The 25,171-nt window shown below is 56.3% G+C and overlaps 1 protein-coding gene across 6 annotated transcripts; it reads left to right on the top strand.

Moving 5' to 3' along the window:
• The first annotated feature begins 253 nt into the window (after nucleotides 1-253).
• Nucleotides 254-25,136, top strand: CLASRP (CLK4 associating serine/arginine rich protein). Of its 6 annotated transcripts, XM_027515502.1 has the most exons (21): nucleotides 274-537; nucleotides 1,320-1,447; nucleotides 8,469-8,566; nucleotides 9,095-9,196; nucleotides 9,359-9,438; nucleotides 11,603-11,687; nucleotides 12,716-12,864; nucleotides 13,668-13,764; nucleotides 14,759-14,837; nucleotides 14,922-14,995; nucleotides 15,801-15,842; nucleotides 18,979-19,194; nucleotides 19,308-19,595; nucleotides 20,889-21,146; nucleotides 21,444-21,483; nucleotides 21,781-21,841; nucleotides 22,031-22,089; nucleotides 22,164-22,210; nucleotides 23,757-23,839; nucleotides 24,703-24,727; nucleotides 24,994-25,136. In XM_027515502.1, the coding sequence occupies exons 2-21, from the start codon at nucleotides 1,349-1,351 to the stop codon at nucleotides 25,034-25,036; spliced, it is 2,025 nt and encodes a 674-aa protein (XP_027371303.1). In that variant the 5' UTR covers nucleotides 274-537; nucleotides 1,320-1,348; the 3' UTR covers nucleotides 25,037-25,136. The 6 variants fall into 6 exon arrangements, 4 of the variants coding, with proteins under 4 accessions (XP_027371302.1, XP_027371301.1, XP_027371303.1 ...); XM_027515501.1 differs by having other exon boundaries at nucleotides 254-321; nucleotides 21,444-21,841; nucleotides 24,994-25,129; XM_027515500.1 differs by having other exon boundaries at nucleotides 273-537; nucleotides 21,444-21,841.
• Nucleotides 25,137-25,171: the final 35 nt, after the last annotated feature.

Raw genomic sequence — 25,171 nt, 5'->3', positions numbered from 1 at the left:
CCCCAGGCTTGAAGGTGGGGGGGGGGGTAGGTTGTTTGTTCAGAGTCTTCCTAATAAAGATGAACTTTTGATCCCTGGGGGTCTCGTCTCTTCGCTAGAGAAACAACCCCCGCCTTTAAGTACAAAGTCTCCAGGCTCCGCCTACGCCCCTCGGGTTTCCTCAAGCCCCGCCCTTCCGCTCACTCTCTAGTCCAACCTAGTTCCCGCCTCTCGAGTAGGCGGAAGTGCCTCTGCCGCTCCCCGCCCCGTCCCTCAGCCTCCCACTTCCGCTTCCGGCGCGGGTCGCGCGCGAGCGAAGCGGTGGGAGGCGGCGACGAGCCGGTGAGTGCGGGCAGCGGGTGACCTGGTGGCCTCGGGCGGACGTCAGCCCAGCTTCGCCCTTGCCTCGGCTTCTCCGCGGTCTACTGTGAGACTCCGCTCGGCCCGGGCCCCGAGGGCTGCCCGCCCCGCACCCCTTCGGCCTGCCGTGCCTCAGGCCGCGCCCTACCTCCGCCGTCGGCCAGAACTCGCCGCGTCGGACCCTGCCGCTTGCCACAGGTCCCGCCCCCTTGTCAGAAAAACTTAAGAGGGATCCTTCAGGCCCAGACCGGGTGCTCGAGCCCGGTCCTGCAGGCTTGCCCCCAAACGCAGCCCACCCCCTCCTGTCATCTCGCTCCGCCTCCCTCAGCCTCTGTACCCTCCCCCCTCCCCCAATTTAGATTCCTGCTTTAGACCTCGGCAGCGCTTCTTTTCCTCCGGCGCTGCCTCTTGCCCTCTCCTCCCGCAAGTGTCGGGAGGACATCCACCACCATCCACGCCCTTCACCTGCCCTCGACCCCCACCTCCACACCACTACCCTTTTTCCATAAAAACTTTCTCTTCGTCCACCTGCCTTCATCCCCAGACCTCTGGTACCCAGACCCACCCCCCCCACCCCCCGCCGGCCCACCTGGTGGGCGCCGTTTCAGCCCTTCCTCTCCCTTGAGCTCCCAACCCCAGCTGCTCATGTTCTTCCTCCAGACCTTACTTCAAACACTCCTTCCATCCTTGAACCTTTCATCCTTGATTCCTCCTCCTTCAGCACAGGGTACAACTTTCTCTGGGCTGCTCACTCCAGAATCAACGGGAGTGGGGGTGGGGGATTCAGAATACCCAGGGTACTGGATCAGACTTGCCCGGGGTCCACCCGAGTGTATCCTGCTGCACAGTTCTGCAGCCTCACTTACCCTCCCTGAAGCTGATGCTCAGGATTAACTGTGTCAACTTATTAGGTGTCGGTGATTCTGCCCGTATTTTTTTTTTTTTTAAGCCCATCTGACACCCCTCCCCTCATCCCTCAGGTTGAGGCCCCAGCCTTGGCCTCACCACAATGTGGCACGAGGCTCGAAAACATGAGCGGAAACTTCGAGGCATGATGGTCGACTACAAAAAGAGGGCAGAGCGGCGCAGGGAGTACTATGAAAAGATCGTAAGTGACCTTTAATCTGGGCTGGGAGCTCTGGGAGAGAGCGGAGCCCTGGTTATCCTGGTACCACCAGGCTTGGAAATAGGCTAAGAGGGGATACCTGTTTTCTCAAGAAAATGTCCATTTTTTTGAGCGTAATCATGTGCTGTGCTGTGGTGAGCTGAGTCTCTCAGTCCCATTTGACTCTTTTCCACCCTTGTGGACTGTAGCCCACCAGGCCCCTCTGTCCATGGGGATTCTTCAGGCAAGAATACTGGAGTAGGTCGCCTCCTCTCCTCTAGAGCATAATCACTGGGGGCGGGGACGGAACCGAGGTATTTTGTTTACTGTTGCACGCTGTGCTGTCTGGTGTGGACTCAGAGTACAGAACTGGTGTTGTCAGGAAGGAGGGAAGGCTTTGTAGCACTCCAGACTTAAGATTGGCCACCTCCGGAATGCTGTCGGTCTTGGTTATTATTCCTCAGTGTTCACAGTGCCCAGAGGAGCTCAGCCCTTCTTAAGGTTTGACTTGGCACCCGGAAGGAGTACCGTCAGTATTCACCTAGTGAATTCTGGCCGTTTCTCCCCTGTTAGATGCTTCAGTTGCTTTTGGAGAGAAGAGCACACTCCATCTTGTGACCTAAAAGGCCCTTGTGGTCTGGCCTCTGGGCTTCATTCTGAGGTAGCTCCATTGGCCTTTTTTTGCATCTCTGCCGCCGCTGGGTATTGAGCCTGTAATGCCTCCTCTCAGTTCTTTAACTGTCACTTGTTCTTGAGACCCCAGCTTGAAATGGCTTTGGCACACTAGGTTCTGATCTTCTGTGAGATGGTATTTATATAGACGTTTTCATTGTTACTGCATCACTGCCGCAGGCTCCTCCCTGGTGTTCTGGCTTCCAGTCCTGCCGCCTCTAATCCACCCTCCTCAGAGAGGCCAGAGACGTCTTTTTTTTTTTTTTAAATAAGGGATGGAATTATTGTTACTTTTTTAAAAACATTTATTTGGGTGCACTGGGTCTTAGTTGTGGCATGAGAGATCTAGTTCTCTGACCAGAGATTGAACCTCGGCTCCCTGCATTGGGAGTGTGGAGTTTTAATTGCTGGACCACTAAGGAAGTCCCCAGAGAGGTCTTTCTAAAGCACAGAGCTGACTCTGTCCCTCTCTTACTCAACTTCTCTGTGACTCCTTAGTGCCAGGCTCCTCATGACAGCCTTTAAGAGCATCCATGGCCTGGCTTTTACCACCTCCTCCAGACTCGTGTTACTCTGCTTTCTGCCTTATTCCTTTGCTCGTGTCATCTGGCCTCCCTACTATCTGGGGCTACTTTTTCTAGCAAAAAAAGGTGTATAAAGAGCTACCAGTTTACCTCCCAAAACTGTATAGTTCTCTTTAGCCATAGGGGCTTTGTGTGAGCTTTTCCTCTACTGGGTTAGCTCCTGCTCATCTCTCGGATCTCAGTCCTCAGGGAAGTCTTCCCTCATCCTTCGTACTCAATCAGTGTCCCCTATAAATGCTGTCATAGCTTCTTGTTTTTCCCCTTTGTGGAATTTAACACACATTTTTAGCTCTGTGAGACTGGGGACTAGGTTTATTTGGGTCATGGTACTGCTTTCCATGCTTGAGCCCAACGTGGTTTAAAAGACTGGATGAATAAAACAATAATAATAGCAGTTGCCATCTTAATTGATCCTTCTCAGGCTCCAGGCTCTGTTAGGAGAACATTAGATGTATGATTGCTTTGAGTCCCCACAATCACCCATGAAACAGAGGCTGCTATTATCCTAGGAGAGTCATCTCTGAGAGCCCGTCTCCAGTGGTGTTCCAATAACTATGACGGGACCACAAGGGCAGGGCCTGGGCCTATGTTGGTTACAGTTGAGGCCCTAGCAGCGGACGGGGGACGCTGTCAGCGCTCAGGGCTGAGTAACTGCCGCTTATTAAGGGTTCGGGCGTGCCGGACCCCGCGCCTGCTACTTCAGTGCATTGTTTCTGGTCCTTTCAGCAGGCCTGGGAGAGGGGTGTTGACCCCTGTGTTAAAGCTTTGCTGATAACAGTAGTTAATGCTGTTGAGTGTTTGTGTGTTAAGTACTGTGCTGAGCGCTTGACATGCGTCTCTGTTTCATCATATCTTCACTGACGACACATGTTTATTTCCTTATTACATAAAAGCCCAGAGGTGGCCAGTCCTGCTCCGGGAACTGTTATTCAGCCGTGAGTGGCTTCTCTTGCCAGTGTTTTCTTAAGGTCTAAGAGGGCTGCTCAAGCTCTAGCCATCATGTCTTTATATTCCATTCAGCAGGAAGGGAGAAGAGGCCAGTGGCTCATGTCAGTTGTTAAGAAAGTTTCTAAATGTTTGCACATAATATATCCACTCGTATCCCCGTGGCCAGAAAGTAGTCCTTGGTCACATACAGCTGCCAGGAAGGCTGAGAGGTATGCGCTGTATGCTGGGGGCCTTGTGCCAGTTATGTTAGGAGTCTCATTACTGTGGAGGAAGGGGCAGTGGATGTTGGTTGCCAACTAATGGGCTGTCACAAATGGTGGGGATAGGGCACCTCCCTCCCAAGGTATCGGAGTGTTGGGTGAGATTGGGCACAGAGACTCCCGAGGGCCGACCTGCCCAGGCTAACTTGCTCAGTAAATGCCAGCTCTTCTTGGTGCTGAGGTTATTATTACCAAGTAGAGCTGGAATCGCATCCAGGTGGATGGATGGAGTGGAGGAAAGAAGGCCGGAGTGGGGTCACTCAGAAGGCCTGGGACTCCAGGCTCTCATCCGTGTGAGCCAGAGAGCTCACTGAGCCGTGTTTTCCCCCTTGGGACAGTGGTGACGACCAGCCCCTCTCACTGGGTGACAGGGAAGAGCTTCAAGAACAGAACAGTGTCTGTGGGGTGTGTTGTGGTGCAGGCCTGTACAAGCAGCTGTCCCTGAACATGAACGTGATCAGCATTCAGATCAGAGCCACCGAGCTGTGGACGGTGGCGGCTTTGAGGAGAGGATGGGGCTGTCATGTGGGTCTCTCATCTTATTCTCCGCCCGAGAGAGGCAGCTGAGGCCAGTGTTAAGGAAGCAGAGGTCAGCTGTGGCAGACTGGGCCGGTGTGTCCAGTCCAGACAGCTGATTTCTCTTTTGATGTGTCCTTGGTGCCTGCTCTCACTCCCTTCCTGTCCCTGGTTCTGTCATTGTTCTGTCCCTGTTGACTTTCTTCTAATCAGTGGTTTGGGTAAAGAAACAGAATTCCATGTTGATGTGTAAGTGGAAAATAAAACAGATCTCAGCTCTGGCATCTCCTTCGCCAGGAGGCCCCAGGCTGATCCCAGCGGGCTGAGCGATACAACCCCTGGCTTCCCCATCCCAGCACTGCTCACTCTTGGTCGTCACTGTGGGGCCCGGGTCTGTCCCCCACAATGAACTGTGAACTGTGGGGACAGGGCTGACTGTCTCAGTCACAGCTGTGGCCCTAGCACAAGACCTCGCTCAGAGTGGGTGCCTGCTTCACAGTTGAATGAGTGAGAGAAAGACCACGAACTTGTCTGACCCTCTTCGATCCTGGAGATGTAATGGTCCAGTGGTTAAAAATAGATTTTGGCTCTTGAAGACAGATTTGTACATGTTTGTTTGGAGTTTGTTTCACCATAGCCAAGGTGTGGAAACAACTTAAATGTCCAGCAGCTGATGAATGGGCAAAGAAAAGTGGTCTGTGCATGCAGTGGGATATTACTGAGTCACAGAAAGAAAGGGGATTCTGTCACAGGCTACAGCAAAGAGGCACCTGGAGGACTCTGTCCAGTGAAATAAGCCAGTCACAAACAGACAAACCCTGCGAGATTCCGTGTGTATGAGGTATTTGAAGCAGTCAGGCCCTTCGAAACAGAAAATGATGGTTGTCAGGAGTTGGGGGAGGGGAGGGGAGTAGTAGTTCAGCAGGTGTGGAGTTTCGGTTTTGTAGACGAAGGTCTAGAGATCGGTGCACAGCGAGGTGCAGATCGTTAATGCTACTGTATTGTGCATTTAAAAGTGGTTAGGTTAGTGGATTTTACGTTGTATGCCTGTTACCATGACCCAAATAATTATTTTAGAAAAAAAGTGGATTTTGGAGTCAGGCCTATTTGAGTTCAGATCCTGGTTCTGTTTGTGACTGGTGTGATATGGAGCGAGTGAGCCTCCCCACTCTGAGCTCCAGTTTCCTCATCTGGGACGTGGGGTAGGAGTAGCACCTTTCTCCCACGGTTGAGAAGTTTGAGGTGTACGTAACGCACCTGGCTTTTAGCGTGTGTGGTTCAGGGACTTTTCCTGAAGCTCCCTGTTAACAGAGCCAGGCCACGGACCCAAAGTCTTAACTCCCCGCCCAGTGCTTTTTTGTTTCCCTGGTGCTGGTACAGTGAATTTTTGGTACAGGCCAAAGTCCATCCTGCAAACAGTCCCACGTGTGTCTTGGGTGTGGGAGCCGAGCATTTGGCCTGGAGCGGTCTCCGAACCCCAGGTCTTAGACCTGCCCCGGGGCGGTCACGAGGCCTGAGATGAGGGCCTGAGGGAGGCAGATGAGGTGTGGGAAGAGGCGCTGGGTCGCAGCAGCGCCACCCTGTGGATGCGGGTGGAGGCCACCCTCAGCTCGCCGAGCGCGCGCAGGACAGGGAGCAGCCCGGTGGTAGCTGTGGTCATTGGAGAGTGTCCTTCTCAACTCCTGCTGACGGGGCTGGGGTGGGAGCTCGAGGCCGAATGAGGAAGTGCAGGCTCTCGAGAGCTTGAGGCTGATGGTTTTCTCAGTCTTGGGCTCAGGCTCCTCATCTGTGAGTGAGGCCGCATTCTGTTTGCTTTGGTCAGTGTTCCCAGGCCCTGCCCTGGGCGCTCGGAATGCAAGATGGGTCTTGCCCGCCTGGAAGTTCCATTCTAGTTGCGGAGTGGTGACAGGTGACAGGTGATGGGCGGTGCTCTGAAGAGAGTAGGGTAGGGTAAGGAGCTAGGGTCAAGTCAGGGGCTGGGGCAGCTGTTTAGATAGACTTGACAAGGAAGGTGGCTGGAAGGGGATCGGAAATAAGTGAGGAGACAGACAGCAAGAGCAGGGCTGTTCTGTGGCGTGGAGGCCGGCGGTGTGGGGCGGGGCAGGGCGGGGCTGGGGAGCCCATGGCAAGCAGTCAGAGAGGGCCAGGCGGGAGTGGGCCAGGCTCTGCACAGGGGGCCAGGGCCTAATATGTTTTAACACTGCCTCAGGCTGCTCTGTGGAAAAGGAGCTGCAGAGGGCAAGGGTGGTAGCGAGGAGCTGAGCCGGGGAGAGGAGGCTGCTGAGGGGTCAGGGACGGTGGTGGGGCAGGGGGCTCGGGATGGGGGGTGGTTGGAGTCTGGGGAGGGGAGCTTGGTGAGGGTTAGTGGGGAGCACTAGCGCCCTGGCTCGTGGCTCTGATGTGGCAGGGGGCTGGAGCTCAGCCAGGGCCCGGCACTGGTGGCGGCTACTGCTGCTGCTGCCGCCGCCAGATTTTAGGCTTTCCTGCTGCAGTTACGGTCACTTGGGGTTGTAACCCCCACAGGAGAGCTCAGGCCAGAGGTGAGACGCGAATGGAAGGTAGCAGCATCCGGTGAGGTAGTGGGAGGGACTCTGGAGAAAACGGTGACTCAGGGGCCATTCTCCTCCATCTTGGTGCCTTTTTAAAAAAATATAGCTTTATTGAGATATAATTCACATACTCAGGCCTTTCTTGGTCCAGTGGTTAAGACTCCACGCTCCCACTGGTTCTATCCCTGCTCAGGGAACTAAGATCCTTTGTGCCTTGAGGCATGGCCAAAAAAAGAAGAAGAGAAGAAAAGGGGAGGAACATTTTTTAAATCCACATATCGTATAGTTCAGTGGTTTTCAGTATCTTCCCAACCCAGGTATTGAACCCAGATCTCCCACATTGCAGGCGGATTCTTTACCAGTTGAGCCACCAGGGAAGCCCAAGAATACTGGAGTCAGTAGCCTGTCCCTTCTCCAGAGGATCTTCCCGACCCAGGAATCGAACCGGGGTCTCCTGTATTGCAGGTGGATTCTTTACCAGCTGAGCTATCCGGGAAGCCCTCAGGATATTCACAGGATTGTGCAACCATCTCCACAGTCTAATTTTAGAAACTCTTTGTGACCTCCAAAAGAAGCCCCATGCCCCTTAGCAGTTAGTTCCCCCCTCCCCACACCCTGGGTAACCGCTGTCTACTTTCTGTCTCTATGGATTCACCTGTTCTGGACATTTCACATGAATGGAACCGTAGGCTACGTGGCCCTTTGTGACTGACTCCTTCACTTAGTGTAACGTTTGCAGGGCCCATCAGGTTTTAGCATGGATCAGCACTCCATTGCTTTTTACTGCTGAATAATATTAAACTGGCTATGCATGTTTTGTTTCTCTGTCGTGCATCGATAGACATTTGACTTGTTTCCACTCTTTGGCTGTTGTGCCCAGTGCCACTGTTGGTGTACAAGTATTTCAGTGTCTGTTCTTAGCTGTTTCGGGTGTGGAGTGGAGTTGCTGGGTCACGTGGCAGTTCTTTGTCTGACTTTCTGAAGAGCCTGATTTCTCCGTACTCCTGTCAGTTTCTTGCTGTTGCCCGTCCTTTCAGTTTTAGCCATCCTAGGCAGTGTGGGGTGGCTGGTTCTGATTGCTGTTTCTCTGACGAATAGTGACGTTGATCGTCTTTTCATGAGTTTATGCAGTCGTGGTGTCTTCGAGACTGCTCCTGGCCAACGTGCTTGCACCTGGCTCTGAGTGAGTGGCCCTGGGGTGGGTGTGGGGTGAAGAGTTGGGCACTGATATTTTAGAGAGGTCAGTCTTGGTACTGGCTCTGTAGAAGACTGAGCCAGAGCTCAGAGCCTCCTGGGGCTACCTTGAGAGGAAACCTGTCCCCAAGAGGTTAGGTGGCCCTGTTAGTGCTGCCTGTGCGCCCCGGCAGGTTCTTCTACCTCAGAAGTATGGTCTGCTTGGCGTAGAGGTGAAGCTGCTGCTAAGCTTGGTTGTGTGGGCAGTGGCAGGGCTCGGGGCTCAGTTGGGTGGTGGCCTCCATCTTGTCCATCCCCGCAGAAGAAGGACCCGGCCCAGTTCCTGCAGGTGCACGGTCGAGCTTGCAAGGTGCACCTGGATTCTGCAGTCGCCCTGGCCGCGGAGAGCCCTGTTAACATGTAAGACTGGGCTTGAGGGTGGCATCTGTGGCTGGGGGTTAGCGGTCCAAAGGGACCTGGTATATGGACAGACCTGTGGCGCCTCAGACAGGAAAGGCTTGGCCTGAGTGGGAGGTGAAGGTCACTAGTTAGGGCGAGATGGCAGGGTTTGGGATGAAGACCCAGTGGTGTAGTGGTTGGAGCACCTAGAGGGGACGAGCAGGGCCACGGCCAGAGGCCCAGGTGAAGCAGAGAGTTGGTTGCCAGAGGGCGTGTTTTGGGGTGTTAGCAAGTGGCCCATGGGACCTTGTTCAAGGTCCCACTCTTGCTTGGTTCTGCAAACTAGGGCCCCGATTTCCTCAGGGCCCTGAATGTAGATTCAGGGTGCATTGTGGCATAAGGAACAGGAGGTGGGGGCTGAGAGTGGGACTGGCATGGGCATCAGAGGGGCTGAGGGCCAGGCTCCCAAGCACAAGGTGGCAGGGGGCAGGTGCTCTGTGTCCAGGGCACTGGGACCCTAGGTGCCTTGCTCCCCTCCTCCCACTGCAGGATGCCCTGGCAGGGGGACACCAACAACATGATTGACCGCTTTGATGTCCGCGCTCACCTGGACCACATCCCCGACTACACGCCCCCGCTGCTCACCACCATGTAAGCCGCCTCCCCTGGGGTTGCTGGCCCGTCCCTCCTGGGAAGGAAGGAGGTGTGCATGTGGGGGAGCCCCCGCCCGCTGGAGGCCGCCCCCTCCTTCCCCTTCGTGCCGGCTTGGGTTGGGAGCTCCCTGTGATCTCAAGACCTTGTCCTCCCCCACAGCTCCCCAGAACAGGAGTCGGACGAGCGGAAATGTAACTACGAGCGCTACCGAGGCCTGGTGCAGAACGACTTTGCCGGCAGTAAGTGACCTGGGGTGTGGGGAGTGGGTTGAGGGAGGGGTCCCTGTAGGCTGGAAGACGGCAACAAGACTGGGAAGAAAAGTTATCCCAGTACTCTCTACTATAGGGCCTTGGGTGGTCCCAGCTCTGTCATGGACCCGCTCCATTCGCATCCCTTTTCTCTCCTGGGGCCTCTGTCTCTGGAATTGGTACAGCAGATGTCTGCTGACCTAGATGGTCCTACCAGGTGGCCACTTCCACAGCCCATGCTCTCTAATTCTGTGATCTTTTTCCTAAAAAACTAGGAGAAATAGGAAGAACATATTTTTTTTGCTCCGTGTATTTTCCCCACCTGCACTGGTCAGAGTGTTAGCTCAGAAGAGGAAATTTGTGCTTGTTTTAAATGACTGTTTAGGCAGTTTGATAGCTTGCCAAGTGTTCATACACATTCAAGGTTCTTTTCCCAAATTGTCACCTCACAAAAGAGAAAACAAGTGTAGAGGCTATTCCCTGCTCTGGACTTGTGGAGGTTCCAACCCTGACAGAGTTTTTCGTCTCTGTTACTGCAGTACATCTGTGTGATCACCCAGCAGGGTAGGCGTGATGCCCCATTTTACAGTTAAGGACATTGAGGCCCAGGAGTTGGGAGGGACACTCCAAGGAGTTGGGGTTCTCACCCTGCCCTGCACACAGCTCTGAACTGTAGCTCACCTTCTGAGAAGGACTCAGAGCCTCTCTCCCAGATCTCCCTGTGAGATTAAGGGCCACACACTCGTCCCTCAGCCTAGCTGGTCTCGTTTCCTGGAGAAGGGTGATTGTGGAGGTTTCTGTCTCTCAGGGTGATGTGAGGGTTCGCTTGAGGGATGCTTAGGGCCCCTGCATGGAGCCTGGCATAGTCCACCCTCGCTGTGGGTTCACTGTCCCCATATTTCTTTGTTTCTGAAATAGATGTTTAGCATCTTTAAAAGCAGAGATTTTCAAATTCTGGCTATCAATGAAGCCTTCACATCAGGGGAGTGTAGCGTCATGGATGCGGTGGTAGTTTTTGCCTTCCCCCAAGGCCACATAGATGCTTGATGATGGAGTCAGGGTTTCCCTTAGTTCTGCCTGATTCCATCTCTTCATCCATCCATTCATTCATACAATTCCTGAGCACCTGTAGTGTGTCAGGCATTCTTCTGGGAGGAGGGGTCTAGTGTGGGAGCCACATAATCACGAAAGCGGGTGTTCATTACAAGCTGAGGCACTGTTTCGACAGATGGTATACTGTTCTCGGAGGTGCTTGACTGAGGCTGGGTCAGTGGAGGGTGGGGTGGGGTGGGGCAGGAGCTCCCCAGTGAGGGGGGGGCGGTGCTCCTGACTCTGTCCGGGCCATAAGGACAGCCATGAGGGGACGGGAGGAGGGTGGCTTGGGGGACAGGGAAGGCCAGTTTGGCTGGAGCTCACGTGAGACAGCTCATGGGACTGCCTAAGCCTAAAGCCCGCATAGAGCCCCAGGGCCCTCCCCTGGGGCTGCGTAGACCACCAGCAGAATGGGGGAGCCTACGGCGATGGCCGTGCTGTGTCACCTTGGGGCTCGCCCAGACCCCGAACCTCGCTTTACAGATAGAAAAGCTGAGGCCCTCTGAGGGAAGGGGACATGTCCAGGGTCCCACTGGAGCTGGGCATATGTCTTACTGCACACGGACCAGGGGGCTCCGGTACATTGCTGAGCTCTTCAAGTTGTGTGTTATAGCTGAGAGAGAGCCCGAATTAGCTTAATTTAAACTGGGGCCCAGAGGCCCAGAGTGGCAGTGCCGTGGGGTCCAGGTGACTGACGTCCAGCTCTCGGGATAGGTTTGTCATTCTGAAAGGTCCAGTCAAAGGTCTGTGTGACGGTGATAACAGTAGCAGTGCCCAGGCTCTCCTTCTGCCAGTGGTCCTCCCATTTTACAGGGAAGGAAACCAAGGCACAGAGCGCCTGAGTCCTTGCCCAGGGTTGCATGGCAAGTCAGCGGTGCAGCCAGGGCCCTCCTGCAGCTGCTGTGTCATCACCATGCATTCTGTGATTATCTGGGAATCCATGAGCCTGCCGCCAGCCGTGCTGGGTTCACACCTGCCCAAGCCCCACTGCATTCTTGAGTCCCCCCTGAATTCCCAGTGTCCCGAGCCCCCTCTGATTCACGTGCCTCTTACCCCACCCCAGTCTCCGAGGAGCAGTGCCTGTACCAGATCTACATCGACGAGCTGTATGGAGGCCTCCAGAGACCCAGTGAGGATGAGAAGAAGAAGTGAGTCGGGGTCCGGGGCAGCGGGGGCTGTGGGAGGCAGGAGGACTGTGCGCCCCACAGGGCTCTGTCCACCTGGTGTCCCCTAGAGCCGGGCCTGGCGGCTGGCGCCTAGTAGGTACTCGCTTCATCAGCGTTGCAAGGAGCAGGCAGCGCCGGAGGGGACGGGTTTGCTGACAAACCTCTCCATGGCGTTTTCCACCCTTGGGTTGGGAGGAGGTGCAGTTAGATGGGCAGGAGCTGGACTGGGCCAGGGCCTGGGTTTGAGTCCTGCCCTCTGAGCCTTGGTGCCCCCTGCTTGGATGCCCCAGGACTGCAGGAGATGGAGCTGGGGAAGTACTTGTACCCTGCCAGGCAATAAGCGTGTGGCCCACAGCAGCTGATGTCACTCTGCAGAGGGCTTTTCCGGGCTGTGTGCCCTGAGGAATGGCTCATCCCTCTGCCAGCCTGGCTGGCCCCTCCACTGCTTTGCAGTCCCGGAGCCACCTCCTTACCCCCTGCTCCCAAGCCGTCCCCATCGCGGTCCTCACGGAGGTGACTGAGCGTCTCAGTGACCGACCCTTATTCATGGCCACCTGTTTTGGACAAGGCTGGCATAGGGATGGCGTCAGGGCGTGTCAGCTGAGTTTAGCAGCACACATGCCCTAGGCCCCTGCTCCATCCTGGACCAAGGTGGGCTGCGTTGTTACCCAAGAGAACTTGGGCCGGCCATTGCAGGACACGTAGTCGGGGGTGGCGGTGGAGAGAGCCAGTGTGAGTGGGGCCAGGAGCTGAGGACGGCCGCCACCCCCAGACGGGGACTTCTGGAGGGTGGTGCACTAGAGCTGTAGGAAGAGGGAAGGGCTGGTGGCAGGTGGGCGCAGAGCGTTCTAGGCCCAGGGACTGTTCGAGGGCACCAGGCTGCCTTGGCTCTCAGGAGGGCGGCGTGCGGGCAGCGGTATGTGGGCCCTGGAGGCTTGGCTGGGTTGCATCTGGCCTGGGGCCCGCCTCTCCTCCCAGCGCGGCCCTGACTCTCGGCTCCCCCGTGCCAGGCTGGCAGAGAAGAAGGCATCCATCGGCTACACCTATGAGGACAGCACGGTGGCCGAGGTGGAGAAGGTGACAGAGAAGCCGGAGGAGGAGGAGTCCCCGGCTGAGGAGGAGAGCAACTCGGATGAAGATGAGGTCATCCCCGACATCGGTGGGGTCCCCTCTCTGCCCTCCCCATCCACAGTCCCTGGGCAGCGTTTTCGTGTCTCGCCCCTCCCCCTGTGCGGGGCGTCCCGTGCTTACGAGCCCGCCTCTCCTGACCCCCACCTCCCGCTGTCCTTCCGTCTCACTTGTGTCCTGCTGCTCCAGCCTCCCTCGCTGTTTCTCTCTCCTTCCTACTTTCTAGGACTCTGCTCCTCTGACACTGTCCCCACCTGGGTTCTGGCTCTGTTCTCCTCTTCTGACTTCAGCCTCTTGGTCTCTCCCCGCCCTTCTCTTTCTCTGTCTTCTTGAAAACACGTGTTTCTCCAGTTACAGAGCTGGCCTCAGCCCCCACCCCACTGCCCACTGCCAGCTAAATGCCCACTGATCAGACCAGCCACCCGTTTCTCCCCTCGCCTCATCCAGCTCACTCTCAGCCCGTCCCCTGTTTGTTCAGAAGTGTGTAAAGCACACTTGCCACGCAGCCATCAAGCATCCCACTCCCGAATACCTGAGACCTGCACCCCTGCCTCCACCCACCTAGATCTTCAGCTGCCCTTGTTCACGTTCCTGTGTACATCACTCGCTCCCCATCACATCTCCCCCACCCTCGCCCGCTGTTTATGGTGCTTGCTCCTGGCCGAGTCCTGTGCCAGCCTGGGGACACCAGGACGTGCTGACTCGTGTCCACACCCCCACCCACCCACAGAGGCCTGAGGTCTGGTGGGCACCCCCGCCCCCATGTCCTGGGGCGCTGCCCCTTCCCTTCCTCTTGCTCGGCTTTGGCCCCTGACAGCCTTTCTCTTGGTGCAGACGTGGAGGTGGATGTGGACGAACTGAACCAGGAACAGGTGGCAGATCTCAACAAACAGGCCACGACCTATGGCATGGCCGATGGCGACTTCGTCAGGTGAGGCCTGTGGGCGGACACCGCTCCCCACCCTGTGGACCTGGCATCTCTGCTGTTACCCCTCTTATGAGCGCTGGTGTCCCTGACTCCGCACCAGGGACATTACACGCACAGCTCCTGAGCTCGTGGAGGAGGGGTGGAGGTTGTATGGGGTGGTCCTTGGGGTCAGCTTCAGCGGTGTTGAGACAGAGGCCGCCCCCGGCTGTGTGACCTGAGGCCTTCTGAGCCCTGGGAGCTTCAGGGGTTTCTGGGCCTGTTGGACAGCGCCCTCTAGTGGAGTGGCTCCTCTCCCTGCATTCACTGGCAGTTGCTGGTTGGGCCTCTGCCCTGTGCCTCACCTGGGTGGGTCACAGAGACTGGTCCCAGCTAACAGGTTACTGAGTCCTGAATACTCCCACGTCTGAACACAGCCTGAGCGTCTGAGCATCCTCACTCAGGAGCACCCAGCGTCCTCACCACGGCCAGAGTCTCACCTCTCTGGTCCTTTCCCCACACACTCCACCCCTGCCCGGCCTCCATGGCCTCTTTCCCCCTCAAATGCCCGAGGCCCCACCTGACCCGGGGCCACTCAGGTGCTGTGAGCTCTGCCTGCACCTGCACAGCTCACTCCCCAGGGCTCTCGTCAGCTGTCACTCTCTGAGGGGCTTCCCTGGCCTCCCTGTTAAAAACTGCAGCCTCTACCAGGCCCCTGGACATCTGTCCCCCTTCTGTGATTTCCTTTCACATCAAGTTTTTCACCATTTAACAAGTCATGTGTTACATGACTTTGGTCATTGTCTGTGTTCTCCCCAGAATGTTAGTCCATGAGAGTGGGGAGTTTTATTTTCAGTAATCCCTGATGCCTGAGATAGCACCTGGCGTGCAATCAGTGCTCAGTAATAGTACTGAATGGATGTGAGACCCACCAGGATGGCTTGGGGTCCTTCGCCTCCTGCAGTGACTCTGCCTGTAATCTGACCTCGTTCCTCCTGGTGGCCCTCCTCCCCCTCCGCAGGATGCTCCGGAAAGACAAGGAGGAGGCGGAGGCCATCAAACACGCCAAGGCCCTTGAGGAGGAGAAGGCCATGTACTCGGTGAGGGCTGGGCCCTAGTGGCAGGGCAGGTGTGTGCTTCGTGGAAGGCACAGCCTCACCAGCCTCATCCCTACCCTGCTCCAGGGCCGTCGCTCCCGGCGCCAGAGGAGGGAGTTCCGGGAGAAGCGGCTGAGGGGCCGCAAGATCAGCCCCCCCAGGTAGGTGGGGTTCTGCCCTGTGCCCCCGCCCTGCCAGCATCAGTCTTTCAGGACTGCGGGAGGAGCCAAGGCTCAGGAAAGTCTGGGGGGCAAGCTTGTGGCCTGCAGGCAGAATTGTCCTAATAGAGCGAACAGGGAAGGTCTGGGATAGGTGTGGCCACGAGGGACGTGTGGATACCCGTCCTGCCAGCCATCCCCCTCTCCCTGCTGGATTTGGAACCCATGTCACATTCCCTGGCTGTGAGCAGAGTCAAGGGGGCACCATTGCTTCTGTTGTGGGCCGCCTCCTCCCTGTTAGAGTTTGGGTAGGTGACTTCATCTTCTCGAGCTGCAGTTTTCTCTTTGGGAAAGGGGCACCGTCACCTTCCAGGACGGGGGCTACACCAGTGCCCACAGTGAGGTCTCGGGCAGGTTTGGATGAGGCAGCTGGTGTGCAGAGAGCCCAGTCTGGGGCCCGGGCAAACCCATGCTTTTGCCACATCTCCTCTGTTCAAGGGGAGTCGCAGGGTTGCTGTGAGGCTTAAGGGACCTGCAGTGGGCTCAGGGTTGGATGCATGGTCTGGAAAATGTTGTCATGAGCTGTGGTGATTCTTGCCATCGTACCGAAGAAGTGCAGGGCTGTGGTTCAGGCTCTTGGCAGGTGTGAGGGGACAGGAGGGATGAAGGCAGGGCCCGTAACCTGGCCGGCAGCCTCCTCGTCACTGTCCAGGGCGTGGCCTGGGGCACACAGGTCAGGGGTTGACCTTAATTCCATGCGTACTGACCTCCCCCCCCCCACCCCCGTCCCATCTGGTTCTCTCTACAGCTACGCCCGCCGAGACAGCCCCACCTATGACCCCTATAAGCGGTGAGTTCCCAGGGCCCAGCACCCTCCTGATGGAGGGCGGGTTGGGTGGGGCCTGTGTGCTGTAGGCTGCCCTCCTGAGATCACAGACTGGGGGATGTGCTCTGCTTTTTTCTGATTTAAACATAACGGAGTTTTGTGTTAAAAGTGACCAAACATGGCAGAAAGGCGGGACTTAGATGTCAGGTGTCTTTAATCTGAACTGCCAGAAATAACCAGTGAGAAATAACAGGTACAGAAATGCCTGGTCGCACACAACATGTGTCTCCTGTTGTGGGAGTGGTTGGTCAGAGGCCTTGAGGGTGGACAGGTCTCAGTCTGACCCGTTCCCTTTGTTGGATGGGGTGAGAGGGACCCTTGGGGCTCCTGGGAGGACAGATGAGATAAGGCAGGTACACCTTTTGAGAAAAGGTCTGGCTCAGGTAGGTGCTCAACTGTGGGTGCCGTGAGGGAGATTACATACTTTCTTTAACAAAATTGAGATTATTTCACACTTAATGCTTTCAAACTTGCTTTACACCTGACTTGACATCTTTTGCCAAGAGAATGCACTGCTCATAGCAAACACCCTCTTCCAGCAGCACAAGAGAAGACTCTACACATGGACATCACCAGATGGTCAATATCAGAATCAGATTGATTATATTTTTTACAGCCAGAGATGGAGAAGCTCTATACAATCAGCAAAAACAAGACCGGGAGCTGACTGTAGCTCAGATCATGAACTCCTTATTGCCAAATTCAGACTTAAATTGAAGAAAGTAGGGAAAACCACTAGACCATTCAGGTATGACCTAATGATGATATAGTGAAAGTGAGAAATAGATTCAAGGGATTAGATCTGATAGATAGAGTGCCTGAAGAACTACAAACGAAGGTTCGTGACATTGTACAGGAGGCAGGGATCAAGATCATCCCCCCAAAAAAAGAAATGCAAAAAGGCAAAATGGTTGTCTGAGGAGGCCTTACAAATAGCTGTGAAAAGAAAAGAAGCAAAAAGCAAAGCAGAAAAGCAAAGATATTCCCATTTGAATGCAGAGTTCCAAAGAATAGCAAGAAGAGATAAGCAAGCCTTCCTCAGTGATCAATACAAAGAAATAGAGGAAAACAATAGAATGGGAAAGACTAGAGATCTCTTCAAGAAAATTAGAGATACCAAGGGATCATGTCATGCAAAGGTGGGCTCCATAAAGGACAGAAATGGACCTAACAGAAGCAGAAGATATTCAGAAGAGGTGGCAGGAATACATAAACGAACTGTACAAAAAAGATCTTCACGACCTGGATAATCACGATGGTGTGATCACTCACCTAGAGCCAGACATCCTAGAGTGCAAAATCAAGTGGGCCTTAGGAAGCATGACTATGAACAAAGCTAGTGGAGATAATGGAATTCCAGTTGAGCTATTTCAAATCCTGAAAAATGATGCTGTGAAAGTGCTGCACTCAATATGCCAGCAAATTTGGAAAACTCATCAGTGGTCACAGGACTGGAAGAGGTCAGTTTTCATTCCAATCCCAAAGAAAGGCAATGCCAAAGAATGCTCAAACTACCACACAGTTGCACTCATCTCACATGCTAGTAAAGTAATGCTCAAAATTCTCCAAGCCAGGCTTCAACAGTACATGAACTGTGAACTTCCAGATATTTAGGATTTAGAAAAGGCAGAGGAACCAGAGATCAAATTCCCAACACCCACTGGATCATTAAAAAAGCAAGAGAGTTTCAGAAAAATATCTATTTCTGGTTTATTGACTGTGCCAAAGCCTTTGACTGTATGGATCGCAACAAACTGTGAAAAATTCTTAAAGAGATGGAAATACCAGACCACCTGACCTGTCTCTTGAGAAATCTGTATGCCGGTCAGGAAGCAGTGGTTAGAACTGGACATGGAACAACAGACTGGTTCCAAATAGGGAAAGGAGTACATCAAAGCTGTATATTGTCATCCTGCCTATTTAACTTATATACAGAGTGTATCATGAAAAAAGCTGGGCTGGATGAAGTACAAACTGGAATCAAGATTGCTGGGAGAAATATCAATAACTTCAGATATGCAGATGACATCACATTTACAGCAGAAAGTGAAGAAGAACTAAAGAGCCTCTTGATGAAGGCAAAAGAGGAGAGTGAGAAAGTTGGCTTAAAACTCAACATTCGGAAAACTAAGATCATGACATCTGGTCCCATCACTTCATGGTAAATAGATGGGGAAACAGTGGAAACAGTGAGAGACTTTATTTTGGGGGGCTCCAAAATCATTGCAGAAGGTGAGTGCATCCATGAAATTAAAAGATGCTTGCTCTTTGGAAGAAAACTTATGACAAACCTAGACAGCATATTAAAAAGTAGAGACACTACTTTGCCAACAAAGGTGTATCTAGTCAAAGTTATGGTTTTCCAGTAGTCATGTATGGATGTGAGAGTCGGACTATAAAGAAAGCTGAGCACCGAAGAATTGATGGCTTTGAAACTGTGGTGGTGTAGAAAACTCTTGAGTCCCTTGGACAGCACAGAAATCCAGTCAGTCCATCCTAAAGGAAATCAGTCCTGAATATTCATTGGAAGAACTGATGCTGAAGCTGAAACTCCAATACTGTGGCCACCTGATGTGAAAAGCTGACTCATTTGAAAAGACCCTGATGCTGGGAAAGATTGAGGGTGGGAGGAGAAGGGGATGGCAGAGGATGAGATGGTTGGATGGCATCACTGACTCAGTGGACATGAGTTTGAGTAAACTGTGAGTTGGTGATGGACAGGGAGGGCTGGCGTGCTGCAGTCCATGGGGTCGCAAAGAGTTGGACACAACTGAGTGACTGAACTGAGCTGACATCTGTGTGGAGGAAACCTGTTGCTGTTACAGTACAGATCTGTGCATCTGTTCTTAATAATAGTTTTCTGTCACTGCTTTTCCTGGTTGTATTGAGAAGGCCTCGTGGTCATGAATCAGATGCTTGCAGGCCTGCTGTCTTTCTGCCTGCTGGCTCTGTTGCACCTGGTGTCTGTTGTTGCTCGGGACCCTGCTCTTCTGCGACCTCTTGCTGTGTGGAGGGTGGACCTCTTTGTTCGACCTCTTGCTCTGTGGAGGGTGAACAGGCTTGAGGAGCCCGGTGTGAGCCCCTTCTCCCTGCTCTTCAGGTCGCCCTCGGAGTCCAGCTCTGAATCCCGCTCCCGTTCCCGCTCCCCGACCCCCGGCCGGGAGGAGAAGATCACGTTCATCACCAGTTTTGGGGGCAGCGATGAGGAGGCGGCCGCAGCCGCAGCTGCAGCAGCTGCATCAGGGGCTGCCACAGGGAAGCCCCCAGCACCTCCCCAGCCTGGCGGCCCCGCACCGGGACGTAATGCCAGTGCCCGGTCTGTAACGCTCACGCTGCCCGCCCTACACCCAGGCACCGTGGGGGGGAACTCGGGGCAGCAGGGGGCCGCGGCCCGGGCTGGCGCTGACCGCCCCCCGTGCCCGCCTGCAGCCGCCGCTCCTCCACCTCCTCCTCCTCCTCCTCCGCCTCGAGGACTTCCAGCTCCCGCTCCCGCTCCAGCTCCAGCTCCCGCTCCCGCCGAGGCGGGGGCTACTACCGCTCTGGCCGCCACGCCCGCTCCAGGTCCCGCTCCTGGTCGCGTTCCCGGTCCCGCTCCCGGCGCTATTCTCGCTCACGCAGCCGTGGCCGGCGGCACTCAGGTGGAGGCTCCCGAGACGGACACCGCTACTCCCGCTCGCCGGCCCGGCGCGGCGGTTATGGACCCCGGCGCAGAAGCAGGTGCGTGGGGCGGGGAGCCCATCTGGGTGAGACCAGGCTCTGCAAGGGAGCCGTGGAGTTGGGGGATGGTGGTCATCCCAGATGTGGGGAGCCAGTGGGTGGGAGACTGGACTGTGCTTGTTGCAGGTGCCTCGTAGGACCAGGGTGCCCCGAGGGGAGGGCGGGGTATGATGTAAGCGCTGCAGGTGGGGCAGGAATACCGTCCTGGGAGACAGGAGCATCCCTCCTGCCCTTTCCGGGGGGGTCAGGGCTGCCCGTGGAGGGCCAGCACGACTTGCTGGGTGAGAGCGGGACTTGCAGAGCAGCCGGTCGGATGAGGAGTCTGGCCCTGCTGCTGGGCTGTTGGGGCCTCTTCATCTGTAGAAGAAATAGAATCATAATGTCTCCTCCACTGAGTGCAAAGTTGTGACAAAGTCTACTTCAGTGCTTGGTCCAGAGCCTGGCACTTGATGAGTGCTCTTGTTGTCGTCAGCGTTATTACCTGTGTTATTGTTGTGGGGATCTCAGTGTCAGCTGCCCACGAGGTCTGGCAGGTAAAATCGAGGCGCCCCGTGGGCCTGGTGACCTGGGGCACACTTCCCCTCTGCTGGGCTTGTAGGCCACTCAGTGGCGGGTGTGGCGTGCCCAGTTTTCTGATTTTTCCAGAGAAACTGAGTTGGATGTTTAAAGGACAGCTCTTGTTTTCTCGATATTGCTGACAAAACCCGGGACAGTCCCACCAGAGTCAGTGTGTGGTGTTGGTTTGGCGTCCAGATCATTGCCTGGAGCCTGTACCCAGGGCAATGGCAGGAGACAGGCTCAGGGTCAGAGGGGGGCCTGGTCACCCTGAGGAGGGGGCCCTTGCTGAGGAGCCCCCAAGTCTTGAGCAGAGAGAGGAGGGGGCTTACATATTCCCAGACTGGATTCTGTGGGTCTGTGCCACAGGCGAGTGGGGAGGGATGAGGGGTCGTCCCCACTGGTGGCGAGACCCTAGGCCTGGCAATGTGAGGAGGTGAGCATCCACAGGGGGTCACCAGGCAAGTCCTGCCCTCCCAGAGATCGTCTCGCAGGGAAGTGGGCGCACAGGTGTCTAGTGAAACGTGAAGAGCTGTTCTAGGCCAGTGTATCTAGAGGACAGTCTCTGTTTAGAGACCGGGGAGGCCAGGGAGGATGTCTGAGGAAAGCAGCAGGAGGGACTTAGAAACAGATTGCAGGGTCGTGCGGAGGCGCGTAGATTCAGTGCCTGGGTTGGGGCAGCATGCAAGGAGGTCCCCGGAGTCTCACAGCCTCCCTCCTGCTCTTCGGCGCCCCCAGGAGCCGCTCCCGCTCCGGGGACCGGTACCGGCGGGGCGGCCGGGGCCCCCGGCACCATAGCAGTAGCCGCAGCAGCTGGTCCCTCAGCCCGTCCCGAAGTCGCAGCCTGACTCGCAGCCGCAGCCCCAGCCTGAGCCGCAGCCGCAGCCTGAGCCGCAGCCGTAGCCACAGCCGCAGCCAGAGTCACTCGCCATCACCGCCGAGGGAGAAGCTCAGCAGGCCGGCAGCGTCCCCCGCTGTGGGCGAGAAGCTGAAAAAGTGAGTGGGGCTAGGGCTGGCGGATGGAGGTGGGGGCGCACCCCACTGTTCTGTTTCAGAAGGAATTTGGTCCTGCCCTGGGGGGCTCTGCCCTTGGTGGGGGTGGGGGTGCTGAGGAGTCTCAGCCTTGCCTTGGGTGAGGGGTCAGGGGGGGACACGACCCTGCCCTGCAGGATCCAGGAGGCACGTGGTTTCCGCCTGGGGGTGTTTGGGGCACACGGCCTTTGCTGTCTGGTCCAAGGGCAGTGCTGAGGCCACGTGTGATTGGAGGTGGCAGCTGCTTTTTCTTCCTCCCAGGACCGAACCTGCCGCTGGTAAAGAGACAGGAGCTGCCAAAGTCAGTAAGAATTTGGAACTCGCCCGTCTAATTCCCGCCAGCAGCAGTGCCCGAGAGCAGGGCCCGGTGGGCCTGCAGGGGGGCCCGGGTGGGCCGGGAGATCCAGCCCCAGGGATTGAGATCCGTGCCCCGCTCCCCCTTCCGCTGTCCACTGGGGCTCCCAGACCCTCGTGGCTGGTCTCCGCAGCCTGCCCGTCCTCCGCTCCTGCCCCCGCCAGTCCCAGGCTTTGGATGAGGTGGGTTGTGGGAGCTCCGGGATACCCACCCGCTCTCCTGCCTCTTCTCCCCCTTCCCCAGCCCAAGCTGACACCGCAGGAGAAGCTTAAGCTGAGGATGCAGAAGGCACTCAACAGGCAATGTACGTCCTGGCCCCGCCCCTCCAGGGCTTCCCTGCTCCTCTTCCACGTCCAGCTGGGGAAGGCCCTGCTCTCTCCAGACAGGAGGCCCTTGGGGAGGAGCAGGTGTGCACCCGCCCTGTGGCCGCCAGGTCCAGGGCCTCTCTGAGCTCAGCCTCCACCTCCTCAGCCCCTGTGCCCTCTCCCCACAGTCAAAGCAGATAAGAAGGCGGCGCAGGAGAAGATGATCCAGCAGGAGCATGAGCGCCAGGTACGGGGTCGGGAGGGCGCGGGGCCCACGAGGGGTGAAGCCTGGCCCCACCCTCACCGCTGCCTCTGCCGCAGGAGCGGGAAGACGAGCTGCGCGCCATGGCCCGCAAGATCCGCATGAAGTAAGACTGCCCCCAGCCTGCCTCCGGGTGGTCCTGTGTTCCCCACCACCAGCCCGACCCAGAGCTCTGACCAGGCCCACTTCTCCGAATCTTCGTGTCCTTCCTGCCTTGCAGCTCAGCCAGTCTCCAGCTGGGGTCGCCTTTCCTTCTCTCTCCCAGATACCCACCCACTGTTCCCAAGGCTGCTCTCAGGTCCTTCCTTACTGTCCTGTGTGGAGCAGCACCCCCAAAAGCACCGTCCTCTAGCACCCCTCCTTCATGGCGCTTGTCTCCCCCGGCATCCTAGCGTCCTGTCTGTGTCCTTCACTCTCTCTTGCTGGCATCCTCACTGAGAAGTCGGGTCTGGCTGCCAGGCTCCTGCTGTATGCTCTGCCCCCAGAACCCTGGTGCTCATAAATGCTGAGGGCTGGACGCAGGCCAGCCCCGCGCTGGGAGCCAGGGCTTTGCTCCCCCTCCTTTTTGCTCCTCTCCTCGCCTGACTCTTTTGCAGAGCTGAGTGGCCCAGAGCCTGGTTCAAACAGACTTGGGGTTCAATCTAAGCTCCGCTTCTCTCTGACTCTCTGGCCCTGGGGTGGGTGCTTGTCCAGACTGTGAACAGTCCTTGGTGCCAACTGCACAGGGTAACTGAGGAATTAGTGCCCTTAGAGCTTCAGCCTGTGTGGGGCCCATGAGCAGAACTGGAGGCTGTAGTGCTTGGTCTTGGCAAGGAAGGGAGTCAGTCAATTGAGAGCTGTGTCACCTGTTACTTTTCTTTCTACCCTGTATTTGCTGTGGGTCCTTGGACAAGTATCTTAATCTCTGTGAGCCAGGATTCGTCATGTGAGGTAGATGTAATAAGGCAGTCGTCTCTGTGGAATCCCGCTGTAAGGCTCCTGACGTGTGGTGCCTGGCACGTGGGGAGGCTTGATGGCTGGAGCTACTGTTACTGGTTGGTGGTTTATTACACACCCATCACACGGGCGCATCAGGAAGTGGGGAGCACAGTGCATAGGGACTTGGCATTCTAGTCAGTCAGGCCCGGCTTCTGATCCTACCTCACCTCTGCTACCCCCTAGCTGTGGGCCTTTCTCCTGTCTGAGCCTCAGTGTGCCCATCTGTTAAATGGGGATGAACTAATTATCCCATCTCATAGGCTTGTGGGCAGGATTTAGTGTGATCAGGGCCAGGCACTACAGCACTCAGTAAATGCAGCCCTTGGGATGGCGCTCAATAAATGCAGCCCTTGGAATAGCAAAGCAAATCCCGGTCATTCTGACAAAGGCCAGATAAGCACTTAGCATGTAAGTCCCTTTGTTCAGAGACTGCGCCTGGAGCATGACAGGAAATGATCAAACTATCCAGGCCTCAGCAAACCTTTCGTCGGGTGGTAGACTGGGATTCAGCTGCCGGCCGGTGTCCCTCTCTGAGCTCAGTGCACTCGTTTCCAGATGGACAGAGGAGCAGGACCTGCCCCTTGGCTCACTTTTCCACTCGACCTGGCAGGCAACCCAGCTGGCCCTCGAGTTCAGTATTCTCACCTCTTACCCTGCTTTGCCTCTCCCTGCAGGGAACGGGAGCGCCGAGAGAAGGAGAGAGAGGAATGGGAACGCCAGTACAGCCGGCAGAGCCGCTCGCCCTCCCCCCGCTACAGTGAGTGTGCCCCCTGTCACCCTCCCCAACTACAGTGAGTGTGCCCCTGGTCACCCTCCCCCTCTACAGTGGGTGTGCCCCCGGTCACCCTCCCCCGCTACAGTGAGTGTGCCCCCGGTCACCCTCCCCCACTACAGTGAGTGTGCCCCCGGTCACCCTCCCCCTCTACAGTGAGTGTGCCCCCGGTCACCCTCCCCCACTACAGTGAGTGTGCCCCCGGTCACCCTCCCCCCTACAGTGAGTGTGCCCCTGGTCGCCCTCCCCCCTCTACAGTGAGTGTGCCCCTGGTCGCCCTCCCCCCTCTACAGTGAGTGTGCCCCTGGTCGCCCTCCCCCCTCTACAGTGAGTGTGCCCCTGGTCGCCCTCCCCCCTCTACAGTGAGTGTGCCCCTGGTCGCCCTCCCCCTTCTACAGTGAGTGTGCCCCTGGTCGCCCTCCCCCCTCTACAGTGAGTGTGCCCCTGGTCGCCCTCCCCCTCTACAGTGAGTGTGCCCCTGGTCGCCCTCCCCCTTCTACAGTGAGTGTGCCCCTGGTCGCCCTCCCCCCTCTACAGTGAGTGTGCCCCTGGTCGCCCTCCCCCCTCTACAGCGAGTGCCTCTCTGGCGCTGGGTCAGGAGAGCTGGGCTGGAGGCTCTGGGACATTAAAAAGAGAAGACATGTCAAAACTGAGTTACAGAAAACCACGGTACACCTTCCACATCAGCCTTCAATAAACTAAAACGTTTAAGCTGTACACATGACACACAGCACCTCAGTCCCAAGGGAACCGCAGGAGTGGAAGAGCTTCGTAGCGCCTGGGTGTGGGCCGAGGGGCAGGCAATATCCTGCTCTTCTCACCTGCACTCCTGTCCCCCTTCTTTCCAGGTCGAGAATACAGCTCTTCTCGAAGGTAAGCAGGCAGGCCCTGTTCCCCAGGCAGTCACTGTTGTCCTCTCGTGGGAGGCCCCAGCCCTGGTTCCCCCATCCTCGCCCTGGCCCCCCTCCAGTCGTAGGAGCTGCCCAGGGCCTGGCCTCATGCTGCACGCAGCCAACCTCTGCGTCGCTGAAGCCCCAGTGGTCCCATGTGGGTGGGTGTGTGTGCACCTGCCCACACGGCTGGGCTCCCTACTTCCTGCCCAAACCCTCACAGGGCCTCTCTCCCCGCTCTCTCTCCAGACGGTCAAGGTCCAGATCCCGAAGCCCCCACTACCGACATTAGGCAGAAGTGTGGGCGGGCAGAGATGAGGTGGGGGGACAAGGGCTCAAGCTGTGATGCTGCTGGTTTTATCTCTAATAAAGTCACACGTTATTTAATTCCCTTCCCTTGGTCTGTTTCGTCTGTGTGGTCAGTGCA

Source organism: Bos indicus x Bos taurus, chromosome 18 (genome assembly GCF_003369695.1).
Source record: "Bos indicus x Bos taurus breed Angus x Brahman F1 hybrid chromosome 18, Bos_hybrid_MaternalHap_v2.0, whole genome shotgun sequence".
NCBI lineage: Eukaryota > Metazoa > Chordata > Mammalia > Artiodactyla > Bovidae > Bos > Bos indicus x Bos taurus.
The sequence above is the reverse complement of the archived record's forward strand: the minus strand, read 5'-3'. Positions and strand labels throughout refer to the sequence as shown.